The sequence below is a fragment of the Aquila chrysaetos genome, chromosome 22, assembly GCF_900496995.4.
Source record: "Aquila chrysaetos chrysaetos chromosome 22, bAquChr1.4, whole genome shotgun sequence".
NCBI classification, from domain to species: domain Eukaryota; kingdom Metazoa; phylum Chordata; class Aves; order Accipitriformes; family Accipitridae; genus Aquila; species Aquila chrysaetos.
Window position 1 is genome coordinate 22,080,083 of NC_044025.1, and position 19,410 is coordinate 22,099,492.

The window sequence follows — 19,410 nt, forward strand, 5'->3', positions numbered from 1 at the left end:
CCCGGGCTCACCGGCGGCGCCGGGACACCTGCGCGGCGGCGGGCCGGGCCGCGGCTCTTTGTCTGCGCGCCACCGCCGCCCCGGTCCGGCCCGCGGCGCCGGGCACCGGCACCGCGCTCCCCGCCCGCCCCGGGCACCGCCGCCCGCCCCGCGCTCCCCGCCCGCCCCCGGCAGCGGCCCCCCGCACAGCCCGCCCCGCCCCGCGGCGCCCACCGTGATGCGCGGGATGTTCTTCTTGCCCTGGTACGACATGGCGCCGCCCGGCCCGACCCGCCGCCGCCTGCGCTGCCCTCCGCGCCGGCTCCGCACAAAGGCGAGCCCGAGCCCGCGCCCGCCGTGCCAGCCGCCACCGGGGACGGCCGCCCGCCCCGCCCCGCCCCGCCCACGGCGCCGCCCGCGGCCGCCAGGGGGCGCTCCGCCACCGGGTACCGGGCACCGCTCCCCGCGCAACGGGCATCCCGTACTGGGCACCATGCACCGCTCCCCGCGCAACGGGCATCCCGTACTGGGCACCATGCACCGCTCCCCGCGCAACGGGCATCCCGTACTGGGCACCATGCACCGCTCCCCGCGCAACGGGCATCCCGTACTGGGCACCATGCACCTCTCCCCGCGCAACGGGCATCCCGTACTGGGCACCATGCACCTCTCCCCGCGCAACGGGCATCCCGTACTGGGCACCATGCACCGCTCCCCGCGCAACGGGCATCCTGTACTGGGTACTGCGCACCGCTCCCCGCGCAATGGATATCCTGTACCGCGCTCCGGGCATGACTGCCCGTGCACCGGGTATCGGGTACTGGGCTCCGGACACCGCTCCCCGCACACCGGGTATCCCATACTGCGCTCCGGGCATGACTGCCCGTGCACTGGGTATTGGGTACTGGGCTCCGGACACTGTTCCCCGCACACCGGGTATCCCGTACTGGGCACCACGCACCGCTCCCTGCGCAACGGGTATTCCATACTGCACTCCAGGCACCACTGTCCATGCACCGGGTATTGGGTACTGGGCTCCGGACACTGTTCCCCGCACACCGGGTATCCCGTACTGGGCACCACGCACTGCTCCCCACACACAACTCCCTGCGCAGCAAGCGGGGCTCGCCACCCTCCACACACCAGGTGCCGGGCACCCAGCATCACCCACCAGGCAGCTGGCCCCCGGGCAGAGCCCAGCCTCTGGGCCCATGCCCCTCTGCCGGGGAAGCCCTGTGCTTGGGTTGGCTGCGGAGGGGCCCCAGTCTGCACCCCGGTCCAGCCTACAGAGAGGGCAACCAGGGGAGCAAGCCACAAACAGGCGTCTTTTAAGCTGAAACTTTTCCATGTAATATTAGTGAGTAAAAATGAAAGAGATTTCTAAACAAATGGATATTTTGGTACTGCTGGAGCGCATCTGGATCACCTTAAACTTTCCTGCACAAGCACAAGAATTGGAAACATTTAAAAAAAATAAAACGCCGTACGCATCTGGCTCCGTGTCCTGTGTAAACACTACGAGTGCTGGCAGTGCTAAGGACTGCTGTATTTCCTCAGCTGTGATCTTGGTAGGAAGGTTTAAACTGTGGAATTGGTTACAAGTATTCAGCATGTGCTGAGGCAGATGATGCTGGGCCTGGGACCCCCACTGACAGCCAGAACTGGGCCAGCTGGAGTTGTGCTGTGATGGGAAGAACTTGTCTGCCCTCTCCTGTCTGACGTGATCCACGATGCTGCCGGCAGGTCCGCTGCCCTGCAGAGCCATGGCCAGGCCTGAATCTCTCTTTCTCTCCCAGGCCAGCTGTGACTCCTCTCATGTGCAGAGCCCTGAACACCATCAGCGAGACCTCCCTACAGATCCTGCTGCCAGCCAGCAGCTAATGGTGTGTCCTCTGCTACCCGAATCTTACAGCCACACCTGGCACAGGCATTGCTGTAAATCTGATTTCTAGCTCCTGCTAGAAAAACAAGCCATCGGACCTGGATGATCAACACCCAACTCTCCCTTCAGTTTGCTTTCCGAATTAGAACCTAACTATGGTTTGCAATGGCTGCAGTGGCCTGAAGAGCACCCTGCCCAGCACTGCATGCATGAGCAAAGCAATCTTCGTCACACAACCCCTGACGCTGCAGCCTACTTTGACTGCTACAAAGCTCTGGGGAAGTGGGTGATCGCAGTGCGGACTGTCTGGAGTGCATGCTCTGCTGCTGGGGTTCAGTGGAGGGTCACACTCAATAGTGTTAATTACACCTTCTCCTTGCTGAAGGGTTTAAGCACATAGATTGGTATGGCAGCCCTCCCTTACCACAAACTTTGATGTCTCCACTAGCTCAGTAACCCAGCCCAAAGCTTTTATTACTCACTGAGTCTGTTATTCTGTGTGTGCTTCTGCTGAAGCTCTTAGAAAGTTTTACTGGATACATATTTATTCTAAACCAAAAAGGCTTTCACCAGCTTAAAGTGAAAGTCAGCAGCTTCTCAATAACCTATTTATTACTGCCAGGACTAGGAGGGCATCTGCATGGGCTGCTTGGCCCAGCTGGACCACTGCCTCCTGCCTCCGTTCCCGTAGCTCCCCTGCTGCTGCCTGTGAGCTGGTGCACCCCAGCACTCAGCCGGAGACAAGCTGAAAGCCTTCCCCCTCCCTGGTGGGCCCATGGGCAGGGAGGTGTCTGCAAGCACCAGGAAAGGAACGGGGAGCAGTGCTGTACCGGAGCCTCGGCAACCAGGGAGAGTGTGGGGAAGAGATAAGGTACCAGACCGTACTGTTCTTGCCACGACACTGCGATGCTTCAAGAAGAGGTCCTGGTCTCTACTGAAATTAGACTGGCTGGGGCTGGATGTGAGAAAGACCCTTGACCCCTATTGCCAAACCTCCTGACACGTCACTCACCCACTTTCCAGAAAGTTAAAAGTAGCCCTATGCTGGGTGCTACCATGTTACCTTGTCTGGAGTAGCAGTTAATTAGTTAACAATAGATAAATGACTATGCAGACAGATGCTGCTGACTTGAGCACTTGGACAGTTTCAAGAGCCAAGCTTGCATCAGCCCCCTGGATGCTGGCCAACCACGGTGACTTCAGACCCTTCTTTTGAAGAGATGTGCTTTCCTCCTGGTTGCTATGTGATACTCACACAAATACACAGTAAAACATGCTGCTCTGGGCCCAGAACATTCAAAATGGAAAAAGATTTTTTTCTTCCATAGGACCTCTTCCAGGTGCAGTCAGCAAGGTGTTACTCACATGCTTCAAAACAAGCAGCATGGTCAATTTGAAAGTTATTTAAAAATGGCAATGCTCTTACAGCTCATAACCTCCTTGGAAACACCTACAGGGATAACATGGCACTAGACGTTTGTTAATAGCCACAGAGTAGAAGGCACACGCTGCTGCAAGGACTTTGTCACCGAAACAAACCCAGCTCTGACTGTGGTCTGCCAATGCTCAGCAGCCAGGCTCAACACCTATCTGTAAAGACCAGGATGCTGCTGACCCAGCAGATCCCACCAGCCCTACACATCTGTGATCAATGGCTCTTGCAGATAGGCACAACCGAGGGACAGTGAATATAACCAGTCATGGAATAATCAGGGCTCAAATGTCATAATGTTCAGCAGACCTGCCAGGACAGCCCGTCCCCCTGCATGCAGTCTCCTCCTCCCCATATGTATTCTTTGCATAAAACCATCCCCTCTTCTCTCCTAGCAGATGAGTTATCAGGGGCTGAGCTACCTCGGGGCACAGTGAATCCAAGGGACAGAAACACCACAGCTGGTGCACCCTCTCCAGATGGAACCTCTGGCAGGACACGGTATCTCAAGAGGTTGGTCATGCACTCCTACCCCAGCGCATGAGGAACTTCCACCACGCACAAACTTCAGAGAAGCTTTTCTTGTGCTTGTGCATGCCATCCCTGGAGGAATGGGGCTGCTGACCCAGAGCTGTGGCTCTCCCTCCACATGCTTTGACCCCTTCCCATTGAGATCCATGGGGTCACCCTTACTTCTGTGGGAGAGTGCAACTCCAAGTGATGAGCACTCACAAGCGTTTGACAGTCATGCTATCTGGTGCTGTTGGCTCCAGCTCTCCCAATCTCTGATGTTCAACTTGAGAGCCAGAGCTGCAGGAAACTGGGAAGAGAGCCCACTGGCTCTGTTACTGAGAAACACTCAAAACTACAATGGCTTTCGCACCATTTCCACCATCCACACCATCTCCCAGAGGCAGCATGGAGCTCTGCAGCCCTTCAAACTCCCACTCTGCAGCAGACATGAATGGGAAGGAATCTGAAACTCAGCTGCTCGTGCTGGACGCACGTAAGGTCTGCCAGAAGCCAGCAGGAGACATGCGTTGTACAAGGCAGGTGGCAGGCAGTGACAGAAGTTTTTCCGCAGTGGAGAAACTCTGCTTAGTTTTCTCCTGGCTAGAATTGAGGCTTTGGCAGTGGAAACAAGGTGGGAAACCAGCAGATGTATGGCCTGAAACAAACTAAACTTCTAGGTCAGCATTTAATGTTTTCAAGGAACCATTATGTTAAAAGCAGTAAGGTGTTACTGCCACTCCAGCTGGATTACTGCATGATTTCAATCACCTGCCCAAATTGATATTAGGGTAGGTAATTGTTCAAGCCAAAATTTATTTGCAGACTTCTTAAGGACTAAAGTCAGAGCAATTTCAGGACCATTCCTTTCTTTATTCTTTGGACTGAGGTGACAGGCGATGCTACCTACAAAATCCTCGTCTGAGATTGATGCTTCACAGAACGTAACAAAGGCTCTGGAAAAACACAAGTCCCCAGAAGGGATTGTCCTTGACTGTCAGGAGCCCACAGCAACTGCAGCGTGCCCAGAGCAAACGCCGACACAATGTCTCTACCAAAATACCAGCTTCCACCCCGTGGCTTTGGGACACCTTGAGGTTTGTGGACTACGCTACGCTGTCCACACGAGGCGACTAAGAACAGGCCTAACACCAGAGTGCTTTAGTCTGCTGTACAAGACTCCTAACTTCCACCTACACTGAAGTGTGACAGTGGCCACAGAGGGAGAGGAAGGTGGGAAGGGGCAGCTGGTGGTGTTGACACAGCATTCATCATAGGCTTGTGCTACCAGTTGCAGCTGAGAGGCCCAGCACTCAACAGGCTTCGTGAGCGACCAGATCCCTCATTTCTCTGGAGCAAGCCCGCCTCTGGATAGCCAGTGTTCGGAGGCACAATGGGGACTCAGCTCCAGAAAGCATGCCCTGCCCCTGCCTGCTCCAAGCCTGCTGCAGGTAGGGGATTCAAGACCACCACCCCAGTACTGCTTCTCCCAGGACATCTGCCTGCAGGCAGGGCTCATTCCCACAGACTGTGAGCAGCCCCCTCACAGAGCAGTTAAATGGACACCCAATGCATAACTACGTTTCAGCTGGAAAAGCCAGCCAAGCTTTAGTTACTCACCCTTAAAAGAAAAGGGAAGGAAAAAAAAAAAAAGAAGACAAAAATAAGAAAGGAAAAAAAGAGCACCTTGAATTTCTGTTGGATGGTGACAAAAACTTACATTTCAAAAATATCTAATGACAGCAGAACCTAACTGCTGCCTTCAAAAGAGACCTGAACTCCTGGGCATGGACATACTTATGTGGCTAACTGCCTGTGGGAACACAGTTGGTAACCTCATGCCTACATCCCTCAGGACCCAGCTGTGCTGGCGCAAGCCTGCCTTCGGCTCCTGGCTGCCTCTCCTTCAGACAAGAGGACATCAGTGCTTTTGCAAACGTCCCCCGGGATTCCCACAGTCTGAAGAGCACTGCAGGGCCTCCGAGAGCTGACCAACCCCAGACTGCAACAGACTGACCCAAACCTGCACCGAAGCAGGGGAGTCTTGCCCCCGGAGAACAGCTCCTGCACCCTGCATGCACGCGGAGAAGGTGTCCAGGCAAGGGACAAGATGTTTCTTCTCTTTGCCAGAAATAAATGAGGTTGAAACCAAACATGTCAAATGGAATATGCGAATATGTGTACACGAGTGACTGCTGCTTCAATGCCAATTAATTCAATTACAGCCTGATCCTGCGGAGCAATGAAGTGCCCTTGAGTTGGGTGCCTCAACAAGTGCCGCTCCTTTCCTGCAGCTGGGTCCGCTCAGCGACCCGCAGGAGGCCGAGGCTGGGAGGGAGCTGCCAGCCGCAAAGGCTGGCCCAGCGGGCTGCGGGACCAGGCACCGCCAAGAGCCCTGTCCCTCTGCTCAGCACCGCTGCCAGTGTCAGCAGCGACTGGGTGAGAGGTTTCACCCCTGCCAGCTTGGGTGGATAGCACCTCTCTTCTGTTCCTCCCTTCAAAGGCACGATGGAAATGCGGAGAGCCCAGCAGAGCGGCATGTATGCCCCAGTTTTGTCACTGATTAGGTACATTAATGATTCCCTGCCTTTCTCTCACACTCCCCCTGACCCAAGCCCCCGGGTTTCTGCTCCCCGGCTCCCTTCCCAGCTGACATCTTCCTCCTCCGCGCTGCTTGCCTCGCAAGCCTCGGAAGAGCCAACCTAGGCTGAAAAGCAGAACCGAGCTGAGGACACGCAGCAGCACTCCCGGGGCGAGGCTTGCTGGGAGCCAGCGCAGGCGCCCAGGAGATGTCGAATCGCCCTCCTCTCCCGGAGCAGGCGGCAGAGGTGGCCTCTGTTGGGGCAGGGGCTCCCCAAACCCGCAGCTGCAGGGTTAGCATGAAGGGAACCGCCCTCCCCCCGGGCAGGCTGGTAGCGGGAACCGCTGCCTCGCAGGGGGGCTGAAGCTGCTTCCCCCGCAGCCCCCAGCCCCACCGCAGGCCCTGCAGGATGAGCTGCGGGAAGGACGTGGTGCTCCCGGCAGCCGGTGGGGAAGGAAGGGCTGGGGAAACCACGCAGGCCAGAGGGGAGCAGAAAGCTCACCGCAGAAATTACACCAGAAAAAAACGGGAGGGGAGAGAAAAGCAGGAGCAAGAAGATGGCGGCGCTGGGCTCGCAGAACTCAAGGGTACGTGGCAGCAAAAACTGAATCTGTAAATGGCCTCGGGTGCTCAAGGGCTTAAAGCCCGAGTGCAGAAGTAGGGTCCAAATTAAAGCAGCAGTACGGTGAACAAGCAGACGTAGCGGAGCATACAGCCAGGCTTGCAGGAAAAAATGAGGGGTGCCCCGAGAGACTTTTCATCCCCAGTCAGGAGAACTGTTCTTCCCCCCGTCCGGCCCCCAGCCTGGCAGAGACGCCCGGTGCCAGCAGCGCAGGGCCGGTGATGGGGCTCCTGCCACAGGATGTCACCAGAGCACAGGGCCAGGCCCTCTGGGACCCGCTGCTGGAGGGTGCCGCTGCTGCTGGAGGGTGCCGCTGCCGCCCTTCCTGTCCCTCCCTGCAGCCCTTCTCCCACCCGACAGCCCCAGCCCCACGGACACGAGACACCCAACCTGGACAGGATCCTCCCAGGAACACTAAGACGAGGAGGCTCTTGGCCAAGCGGGTGGCAATCCGGGGCTCAAAAATAACTCTTCAGTCCTCAGCCGCGAGCAGAGGCCCTGCTGCAGGCTGCTGTGCTGTCACGGCAAAGAGCCCCCTGAAAAAAGAAAGTCCAGGGACAGCAAGACCTCGCTGCATCCCCTGCGGGAGGTCTGATACCCCCAGCCAGCAGAGACAGGGGGCACACGGGCACCTCTTCTCTAATTGGCAAAAGCCAGGCTAACGAGAGCTCCCCACTCCACCGGCATCTCTAAAACTGAAGGTACCCGGCTGTTGTTGGCTCCCACCAGCAGGCTGGCTCAGCTCACTGGAAGCATCATCTATTTTACATCCCAGAGAAAACCACATGCTGTAAACCACAGAAGGACCCAAATCCCACCCACGAACAGATCCAGACTCGTGCCACGTGCAGGGTAAGTGCAGCTGCGATGGTGGCACAGCTCTTCTCCCACATGGGATCAGAGCATGTGCTGCATCAGTTGATGGTAGCTCAGTCCCTTCTGCCTCACTCCCCACTCCCTCACACATCAGTCTGACATGATGGGAAGGTTTGAGCCAAATTCAGATCCTTCCTCACTTCTTTAACATGTACGTTGAGAAACAGGATTTTTACTAAGTTCAGCTATTTCACCATGATGTGAAAGGTGCTACCTGTTGCTTCCTTTCTCCACTGACACAGAACTTCTGTGAAGCTTTTTTGTGCAATTTGAACTCACTTTACCTCATCCTAGCAAAACCATAGGCATTGTGACCCGCTCTCTGTGCAACATGTGGCAGCCTGCAGGCAGCTCTCCAGGGATGACTGCCAGCAGCTACCCAAGCATTTCCAGGCACACCAGCTACCCACACCGCTGGACCATGGCTGGGACAGGGTCTTGGCAGGTGCCCAAGCTCACAGCAAGGATCTCGGGTCACTGCTGTGACACAGTGGACATCCCTGTGCATCCACGACAGGCACAGGGATGCCTTAAAGCTCTCCCTGGAGTGCTACCCCGGAGTCCTGTGATAGTCACAGGCACCAGCAAAGCAGGACACTATTAGCAATCACAGCTGCTGTAAACAAAGCAAGCACAGCGTGCCTGGCTGCTTTGCCATCTCACAATCCTTAATCCAATGTCAGTGTTCTTGAGGCCGGACCCATAGCAGCATGGCTGGGGATGCAGGCTTTCATGGCACAAGCTGACAAACCTGTTCTTTAGGACACATCCCGCAGCCTCCACAACCACGCCTGCAGCCACACCAGCACCCGAGATGGGGCAGCGGTATCTGGATGTTGTGCTGCCTGTAGCAATGGGGACAACGGCACCCAGCACCGACCCACTGGGGATGCTTGCTCCCACTGCAGGCAGCTGCGTCCCTCCCTCCTTCCTGCTGCGCCTGGGCTAGAGGAGACCGCTCACCCCAAAACGTCACCCTGGTGAAACACTAATGCCAAGCCTGGAGGGAGATGGCTTCCACTTCACACTTAGCTCCCTGCAGGGGGTGAGCTTTGGCTACACAAGAGCACCTGGATTTCCGCTAAAATAACTCAATTCCCTCAGAGCGTGGATGGGCCAGCCTGAGCCTGTGAAATACAGGCACCCGTCTTGCCCCCTTTAACGTGCGTGTGGAGCGAGGACTGGAAAGGTCTGAGCTCTCTGCTCAGCATCACTTCTTTCCCCCCCGTCAGCTGAATGGAAACACCCGTTACAGGATCCAAATCTGTTGTAAAATGGAGCTCGGCTGTTCCCAGCAGAGCAATGGGAAAGATGCTGCTGGATCCGACCCACAGCTGAGAGCCAGCCCAGCTGAACAAGCCAAGGTCCAGCTATACTTTCCAGCTTCTCAGCCCTGTCTCCAGGAAGGCTGCCGGCATGTTTGTTTTTTGTTTCTTCCTCCCATTTCCTCCAGCCATCCATAGCAACTGCTCCCCAGCAGAAAAATCAACCTTCTCCGCCTTCCACCTCTTCACAGGGGTGACGATGGAAGGGGTCCATGCAGGGAAAGCTTTTGCGAAGTAAAGCGACAGAGCAAACGCAGTTCTAGCTGGTCTCTGCCATGGTTTTCCTAGGGATTAGGGCTAACTGTCAGTGACCAGCTTTGCGCTCTCCCAGACCATCTCTGAAGAGCAGGCCACACATATGAAATGACTTTTCTGGGTCTCGTCACAAAACCTCCTTGTTTTGATGCCATTTGCAATGGCTTCTACATTTTACAGTCTTTCTCTAGGTCTGTTTGCTTGTACTTTTCAGAGCTGAATCTCTTTTTGTCATTCCCAGCTTGTGCCTCTGAGTCCCCAAGACCACGTGGGGATCGTTCCTCCCCAGCTGGCATTCACAACATCACTGTCATTGCACACATGCTGTAGCTCTCGTTCCAGGTCACTAGTGATACCAGAGAAGAGTCACTTCTAACAGAGAGGCATACAGCTTCCCACTAAACCATTCATACACCCTCCCTTTAAGCCCCATACAACTTTCCTATGGAGCTGTATCCACCTAGTCGGTTTGCAAGCTCACGCTGCGGTGCTGGCAGCCCAGCTGACAGGGTATGCACAGGGTCAGGCCATTTCGAGGTCCCTTCCCTTCACACACAAGAGCTCAGCTTCTTCCAGGCTGCCTTGATCCCCGCGTCAGGCACGGAGGGTGCCAGCAGCCCCCACCAGCCCAACTGCTGTGGGACTTCAGCTGCCCTGGCGGGACTGCAAGCAAAACCCTTCTGCAAAAGCGAAGTGGCCTGAGAGCCCAACAAGCACCCTGCTCACCCTGCCTGGGGTGAGGCTGCTGCTGGGCACGCGGCGCAAGAAGAGCAGAGCAGCACAGCAGCTGAGTGACACCGAAAAGCTGCTGAGCCACAGTCCTGGGACTCCGCTGAATCCTCCTGGAAGACCCGTGTCTTGGCAGCTGCCTGTCTGCTGGAGAGACACTGTCCGTTAGGAAACAAAAGCCCCCAAAAGCCTAGTCTACCTTGCTGGTGGCACGCCTGGCACATATTGGAGACAAACACTCCTCCCAGCCAGTGGGCAGGCAGAGCTGTGGTTTTTCTGGCCTGTTGGAGGTACTGACATCTTAGATAAAAAGGAAAGAAAAGGATTATTTTGGACAGAGCCAACTATTTTGCTGCAGCCAAACCACAATGTTTCATTTCAATTTAAACCTACTGAAGTTTGCGTTTGACACTTTCAACTATGTTCATAAAAAATGCTTAGAGAGTTTCCAACACAACAAAGCCCCTTCCAAGTAAGAAAGCAGCGAGTCTTGCCTTGCAAATCTCGAAATGTTTAGCTGCTTCTCAGAATTTGTCATTGTTTTCCTTTCTTTCCTAAAATGGGCATCTCAAAAGTCACACAAATCTGTGAGAACAACAAGAAAAGTCCACGTGGCTCATGTAGTTTATTTGGCTCCCAAAGTATGTTTGTTGGCGGAATGCTGCCTGCCAGGAGGCTCCCTGCGACACCTCCGTGACACCTCTGTCAGGACCACAGACACCTGGGAACCAGCCCTTCATTTCTGCACCTCACCCTAAAGCCAGCAGCTTGGCAGGGACAGAGGCCCCTCGTACCCTGCTGGGCTTCATTGGCCAGAACCACTTCAAAGGAGAGAAGCTGCTGCATCACCGATGCCCTGTCCTGCTGCAGGTGTTTTTCCTGTGGCATCCCCCACCAGAGCACTGCACAAGCTCACTGCTAGTCAGTGGTCAAGGGAGAAACATCTCAGCTACTCTGGAAGCTACTCATGAAAACAGACTTTTCCTGATGTGGCAGCAGGTGCAGGTATTGCTGTGTTTTCTGATAACCTCAGAAAAAATATACAGTATTAAAAGAAGCATCACCTCTCCTACCTGCTGCAATGGGCTACTGCTAGAGCATCTTGTATACGGTGTACTTCATGGCATGCTTGGTGATGTGCCATTGCTCCCATAAAATGTGCTATGGCTAGGATCTATTATTAGTTGTGAAATGTGGAGAAAAAAATATCACTGTCTTTTTATTTTAAATAAAGTCTTTTGGGGTATCACTTTGCAAAGGTAAAGAGCATTATAAACCATATATCATGGACATAAAAAGAACTCCTTGCCCTGCACATAAGCCTCTCCTAAACCACCAGGCCAGAATCCCTCTAAATGGTGCGCATCCCGGGGTCACGACACAAAAGAAAGGCACCAGCAGAAATACGCATCTTGCAGGTCATGCCAGCCAGCCCACCCGGTGCCCCTGCCTTTTCAGAGGAGAGAGATCTGCTTCAAGGTGGCTGAGAAAAGGCTGATCAATGCAGGACTGAGTGATCAGTCAACCCATCTTTTTTTACACCTGGCTGCAAAACCTAGTTTACTTTCTACATAAAAGTTCCATAAAGACCTACACTCTCCCAGGAAAAGCATGAGGATTTCAAGAACACATCACCCAGAATAACAATTGCAGCATCCTTCCAAAGCCCCAGCAGTGTGAGCTCGGCACGCTGTCGTGGTGCCTTAGGGATTGGGTGGCCAGGTAAGCCCGGTGCCCACGTCTGCCAGCCAGTTCCCTGCTCCGACTGCACCACCCACAACACCAGGGCCAGCCAGCTTGCAAAAAGCCATGACCACCCAGAGCTGAGAACGAGGACAGAAGGAAACCAAGGACTGTTGCCACAAGGTAGCGTGATAAATCAACTATTTCCATGTTAGGGTGAGTTTTTTGGTAAAACAAAAGCTCTTTGCAGCAAGCTGGAACTCTTCAACTAGAATCCCTAATTTCTTTAGAAAACTAGCCCTACTGCGTAACTCGCATGAAATCTGAGTCTTCTTACACAGGGCAGGGGGGCGGTTTATCAAACTTTGCAGTTTTGCATAACTGCTGGTAATAATCTGTATCCCAGCATGAACAGCCAAAGAACTGACCTCTTATTGTTGTGCTTCAGGCATCAGATTTCTTAAAAAACACAAACAAGAATGTGTGGGATTTTTTTCAGTAAAGATCAGAGTATTTAGCGTCAAACTCCATGAATTATATTACAGGTTTCACTGTTGTATTTGCATTGTGGGTACTAGTTCAGTGGCTTCGGTTTGTTCCTATTGTTAGTAGAAATACCAGAAATAATGTAACTCCAAATCTGTTTCTTAAGAAAAGTAAAACCAAAACAAAAACCTGACCTCTCTGCTGAATGGGGTGATACTGAGTTGATGAATTAAAGCTATCAAAGTGCGTTATGATCCCTTCCATCAATGCAAGATTTTAACCAGTGCTAAAAGGCAGTGCCCAACTGCAACTTTTAGATCACGCTAACTTCACTGGTAAGAAAAAGACTGCAGTTGGCTTGGTGTTTCTGCTATAAATTACTGGCAATAGAAACAAAAAAGCTGAATGCTGAAGTCATAACACACTTTACAAGTGTCAGAAAAACTAAGAGAGAATCGAGTTAGTTCAAGCTTCCTTCTCCCTTTGAGGCAGCCCCGTGTGTCTTTCCAGGGTTTATCACAAACTGAATCTGAGCGGTGTCACACCACTGGACATGGTGAGGCACATGTGACACTGGCTACCTCCAGCAGAAAGCCAAGGACTGGCTCCAGCAGGTCTTCTGGAAGGGACAGACCCCTCGCCTGCTTTCGCTGCCCAGTAGTTTCCCTCACACTCCTGGCTCCTGCAAAGGGCGGGAGCCCCCTCCTCCTCCTCCTCCTCCTCCTCCCAGCCTCAAGGCTGATGGAGCTGCCCCAGCCTGTGGTGAAGCTGCAATCCCGTATTTGTGGGACCACGGCCAGTTGCCTTGGAAATGACGACTTCACTGCAGAACCACGCAGCAGGACGGGATGAAATGTCTGGGGGTGAGCGTAACCAGCCTAGTGTTCCTGCCTGTGTTACTGCTGAACAGGAGGATGGAAAAAGCAGGGTCTCTGCACAGCTGAGCAGCAGGGAGGTACATTGAGGAGGCTACCACAGACTTCTGGTTTACCTTCTTCCCAGGCACTGAGCACATAGTGTAAAGCTCCTTCCCCACTCCTCAAAGCCACGTCGCCTTCGCAGATGCCCAGTGGTGCAGCTCTCCAGTACCTATTCACACGTTAGTAGCCCTCAGTGAACATTTTTACCACAGGAATTCAGAGGGTGTTGTCTGCGACCTACAGAGAAACTCTCTTTGACTTCATTATAGTAAAGTAAGCATTGCAATCCACTCTGGTTAGACAAAAGGCATGGCAGCTCTTTAGGAAAACTGCAGGAAACTTCACAAGGGTAGAGTCCACATAGGCTATTACTGACGGAAACCTGCACCAAGTTAAATTGCTCTTGTTAAATAAGGTCTCTGCAAATAGTCTAGGTCAGAGCAGAATCTGGCCCCCAACATTGCCCCTCTAAATCTTATGTGTTCTGCAACAACAACCCTTGCTGCAGCAGATCCTCATACCAGGGAAAGCAACCTCCTGCTTTTAGCAAAGAGCACCTGAAAGGCTCGTCTCTTGTTCGGGCGAGTCCTGCACCAGGACTGAGCACCAGGATGTGGCTGAGTCCAGAAAGCCCATCCGCCCGCACAGGCAGGCAGCAGCCTCGGTAGCCAGGGCCTCCTCTAGCAGCCACCCCCAGCTCCCCACCCCAACAACCGGTCACTCTCCCTGTCCCTGAATCAACTGGCAAAGCTCAAATTTCCACTGATGAAGCAAAGGCAAGGCACCTAACTGCTCTTAGCCCTATCCCTCGCTGTAGTGTAACTATGGCTTCCCTGTGCCTGAATGCACAGCTCGGTTTTTGTCCTTCCAATAGACTTTGTGATAAAGCAAAGTGAGGTTGAAACATCTACCTGGGCCTGTACTATTACACTGGCAGGTTGTAAGACATCACATTATCACTGGGCAGTTACACATTGCAGTTGTCTTCCTGTAGAAATGCTGGTGCTTTAATTGTAATTAATGCCATCATTAAAAAAAAAAAAAAAAAGTGTGTTGTGTTGGTCTGTTTTACTTCCAAGAAACGGTTCACTGCAAAAATTAGGAGATACATCTCTTGTCTTGTCTGCTGCCCTGTGCACAGGCAAGTTTCTTACTTTCAGCTTTCCTAATAAACAGCTTGCTTGGTCAAGGGTAGATGACTTAACCCCCTCTCTCTGTTTCTTAATCTGTGAAATTATTCAAAGAAGTTCGATTTGCCTTGACAAAAGAGCCTTTGTGTGCTCTGAATCTGCAGAGTTCAACAGAAGTAAACTCTCTGTGGCTGTGCAGGCACAGAGCGTGGCTCAGTATGCAGGACGGGCATTTCCCATCGGGACCATCGCACTCTGGGATGCTCCTGGGCTTGAAAGCTGTAGTACCAAGTCATATGATTCCTTCTAGCCATGTACGCACAAGAAAGAACACATCTATGAAGCTTCCCACCTTCTTAGGCAAGACGTGTGCAGATAAAAAGGGTTTGGTTGCTGATGCTTATCAGGTGGAAGGCCTCAGAGGAATAAATCTAGGAGTAGAAACCATCAGGGAGAGAGGAGCTGTTGAAGGAAAACCTCAGCTACAAAACTCCAGAGATAAGGGTCTACACAAGACCTTAAAAGGGAATAAGACTGTTTCAAATTTTTGGTAAGGCTAATAAAGAAAAGCTCATAGCAAAGCCTGCAGACAGGCCATCCTGAGTTTCTGTTTCTTTTCCAACAAGCAGCAGCATAAAACTGCTAATGCAGTGGTCAGTTCTGCAGCTGCTATTCAAACCATATGGACAAGGTTGGTACTGATAGGAATAATGTCAATTTTGTTCCTGACTCTGTAAATCGGGCTGTAAAGGAACAAAGCCCAAGAACAGGAACCAAGGTGTGCCAATAACAAACCAAAATGCAGAGGCTGAAGAAATTAAAATGCAATGAAGAAACCTGAAAGCAACCCACTGCTTAGCTGAAGTTCCTACACAAGATAGCAGACATTAAGGACAGCCTGGTGCTTTTCCCCAAAACCAAAACAGGCCAAGCCATTGCACTTCACTGCTTCCGCTCCCATCAGGCTCTAACTGGTAAGGTTAGTCCTCCAAATCACTAACGTCTGCAGTTTATCAAGGTTTAGCACTCTGGACATAAGCTGAGGTTTCTGCAGAACCCCAAGACAACCACACCACTGCTTACTCACTCACTACTTACTACTTCAGTGATTTTTGCTTCCATTTTTAAAAAATGGGCTTTATTAATTTGCCCTGTTCACTGGTAAAAACCAGTGCCCTTAAGATGACTATTTACTAAAAAGTTCAGCCCCAGATGAACTCATTGACCAACAGGCCAGCTTGTGGCCTTACTTTCCTCCTATGTAAATGAGCAACAGGCTCACTGGAATGCCAACTGAGGCATTCACTCAACACTGGTAACTTAATCATCTTTCTGCCAAACTCACGCTGGTGAGACGAGAACCAAGAGAGCAAGCCAGCACAATCTCTGGCAGATGGATCTACACTGCGGAGCTGGATGAATCTGATTATTACCTTCAATTTAGCATAAGTTGAGAAACTTTGTGCCTGACGATACCTTCCGGGATGTCACTTCCAGATCAACGTCATGTCCCTCACTTCTGATTTGTGTCAATGTGAGATAAGGATCAGCCTGGTTTGGAGTAACAACTCCAAGATACCCCAGGTTTTTTCAGGGTGGGGGGCGACACACCGGTATTCTTTCATACAAGTATAAAAAGAGCAACTGCAGTGAACCGAATCAGCCAGTCTAACGCTCAGCCGGACCACTCCCGGTAACCAGTCGGTGAGGGCGACCCGCACACCGGCGGATGACGGCAAACCTTCCTTCCCGTCGGGAAACGCAGGAGGACCCTGCGGACAGCCGAAGCCGGGGCGGGGAATCCCACCGCCGGCTCCACAGCGCTGCCCGCGCCGCCTGCGGCTCCTCCGGCACCGACCCCGGGGCGAGCGGCGGCCGAACCCCGCCCGCGGCCCCGCGGCCCCTCGCCCCGCGGCCGGAGCCGCCCCACCGCCGCCCCGCGTCCCGCACCGGCCCCGGCGCCCGCGCCCCCGCCCGGCCCTTACCGTGTCGTCCGCGGGGGCCAGGTCCTGGAGCCGCTCCTCTCCAGCGGCGGCGCGGAGCTCTCCGGCGTCCGAGTCGGGGCCACGGGCCGAGCCGGGCTCGGGGCCGGGGCCGAGCTCGGGGCCGGGGCGGGCGGGCGGCGGGGCGCGGCGCTGCCCAACCCGCAGCGCGCCGAAGTCCAGGGTCTTGCTCTCGAAGGCGCCCTCGACGCTGCAGAAGAGCCCGCCGCGCTTCTGCCGGGGCACCGCCGCCGTGCCGGGCCGCGCCAGGTACACCGGCAGCTCCTCGCCGCCGCGCCGCCCGCCCGCCGCCATGCCCGCCGCACTGCACCGCGCCGCGCCGCCGGGACGGGACGGGACGGGGCGGGATGAGGCCGCGGGCGCGGGCTGCTCCGTGCGGGGCGGGGCTGGCGGGGCCTCCTCGGCGGGGCGGGCGGGGCGGGCTCGGCGGGGCAGGCAGCCGGGCCGGGCCGGGCCGGGCCGGGCGGGGCGGGGCGGGGCGGGCCCGCTCACCGGCGACGCCTGCGGGAGCGGCGCGGAGCTGGGCTGCGGGGCGGCGGCGGTGGCGCCGGCGCGGCCGGCCGCGTTGAGCTGCCGGCGCGGGGAGAGCGCTCCCGCTCCCGCCCTCGGTCTGGTGGAGCCCGATCCCGGCGCGCCCAGGAGCCGAAGCCCCGAGCGTCGGCTGGGACAAGCCACGCGGGCCCCCGGCGGCGGGCGGGACACGAGCAGCCGCCTCCCGGCCCGGCCCCCCAGGGCGGCGGATGCCCCGGGGCAGGGCGGGGTGCCGGTGCGCTGCCCCTGTGCCGCCGCCGGCCCCCGAGGGGCTGCCGCGGTGAGACGCCACCAGCCGCGTTCGCCAGCCGCTCGGGGACGGAGAGCGGGGGCTCGGCAGGGAGACCCGGAGAGCGGCTCGCTGCCGCTTGCGCTCAGCAACCGGGCTGGGGCATGAACCCACCGGCGGCTGGCTCGGCACGCTCCTTGGCTTTTGCTCTTGCGGGGAACCGGGTGCTGCCCGCGAACAGGCGTTCGTTCCCAGGCACGAGGCTGCATGGCATTGCGCTTGGGCCACAGTCCCTGGGTAGGCACTTTGGTCAGGCACGCGCTACAGCGAGACACGGGCAATGTCGGCTGCATGAAGGCGTGACTGTTCACATGCATGTGCATGCGTGTTCCTGTCACGCAAACACCACCAGGCGCAACTGTGCAAGCAAGCTCCGCGTATTGGCTGATGGAAGGCGTTGCTCTGAGAACTCCGTTGCAACTTCATTTCAAAAGTACAGGAGGCCTGAAGGGCAGAGGGACAGCCAAGGCTGAGTCTTAAATACGCTAACAGCTATGTAACTGTGTAGCAGCCTGTGAAATCTATCACGCAGCACCAAAGCTAGAGTTTTGACTTAAAATTCTTTTCCTGAGTGCTCATGTCTCTATGTAGAACAAGTGTACATAGTACCTGGGCTCAGCATCCTGTCAAGTAATTTCTCACACCACATACTTGTGTTACAAGATGTTGTCAGTTACGCTTTTTCCAACCTTTTTTGTGAAAACAAAGCAGTGCCATTGTCTCTGCCAGTCCTCAGAGGACTGGTGGTTCTCACGGAAAAAATCACATGGAGCCTGACCCATCATGGAGAACAATGACCCTGTGATTATGCCTGGAGAGGGAGTCTGTGGGCACTGGCTGACAGAGGCTTGAAGTTACAAGGGAGGAAACAGTTTGGGATTGTTTCCTTCCTATTGCACTTGGGAAGCAGTCTGCTTTTGTGACTGGACTTGTACCAGTGTCGTTAGCTCTGTCCTTGAATTTTTGACTAATTATTCAGGTCTGAAGGGTTAGGAGAAGAGAGGATGCGCTAAATGTAAAGGAAGTGTGTCAGCAAACTGGGATGAGTTACTTTAACAGCATTGTGTTACACAGCAGAGTAAAACACTGGTCAGTGTCTACCCTTGCTTTCTCTAAAGCAACACCAGAGAGGGTTAAATGTGGTTGTTCTCACAATCTCGCACAAGCTTTAATATGCAGCTGCCCCAGCTTTGTGGCTTCACAGAATTTACCACCACAGGGTTCGTGCCTGGGCCAGAGCCCCGCTGCTTGCCCGACCAGGGATGCGCACTGGGAGGAGAGCCCTGTGCTGCTGCCTGGGTGATGCTCGCTGTCATGTTTCAGGTGCAGGGGCAGCAGTGCCTGGCAGCTAATGGAGGAAGTATTCCTTCAAATAGCCAAGAATGGGTTTGTTTGTTTTACATCCCTCTGTAACTGGATGCTTAGCAATGAGACCACCAGTACTGTCCAAATAGATGCGTACAAAGCAGCTGCCCACCTGGTCTTTACCTTCCTAAGGGACTGCCTTACCCTGAATGAATTTACCCTCCTCCCACTGCAAGTTGGACCCACTGAGCAGAGCCTGAAAACCATCTCAGAGCCAGCTTCTGCCCCTACCAAGGGGAAAAATTCACACATCTGCTGATTTCAGAGCCGGTGGCCAGAATGCTTTAGACAGTGAGCAGAGCCCCTGCCTTCTAGTTGCCAAGTAATAGCACTTGAAGTGAGCCTTTCTTGGGATGAAGCCGCAGACAGCCTCATGGCTTTGTGCACTGACCACGGTGAAGTTAGAGTGAACCCCTTGTTTTGGTTGGGACCTCTCCATATGGTTGTGTAGCTTTATGGGGAATTAAAATTCCTTGGAACAGGGCCTGGCCTTTGTCTGGTTCTGCAAATGTGCAAAAGTTTCAGCATTGTACTTTAATAGCAATATTTATTCAAATCCTGATTCTGATGTTTATCTTTCCTAGTGCCTTGCTGCATAAACTGTTGCACTGAAGTTGTCTGCACCAGTAAAGGAGTATGGAGGCTCTTCTTAGAAGTGAAGGCTTTAAAATCTGACCTTTAATGGAAATTATTATCTGTTTAAAAGATGATTCTTTATTTTATTTCTCAAATTGCCACTAGCTTTTAAGATTCTTTTTTTGGGGGGGTGTTTTAAGGCCTCTAGTTCAAGAATACCATGAAAACTGAAGTTT

General features: G+C 54.2%; 1 protein-coding gene across 2 annotated transcripts in view; it reads right to left on the reverse strand.

The window, feature by feature from the left end:
* Positions 1–16,747, reverse strand: part of DPYSL3 (dihydropyrimidinase like 3) — a 41,183-nt gene extending 24,436 nt beyond the window's left edge. The window contains exon 1 of one of the 2 annotated variants that reach the window (XM_029998168.1): positions 16,396–16,747. In XM_029998168.1, the coding sequence (XP_029854028.1) occupies positions 16,396–16,707 (312 nt within the window). In that variant the 5' untranslated portion in view covers positions 16,708–16,747. Of the gene's footprint in view, positions 1–213; positions 375–16,395 lie in introns of those variants that run through there. The other variant, XM_029998170.1, reaches the window with a different exon arrangement.
* Positions 16,748–19,410: the final 2,663 nt, after the last annotated feature.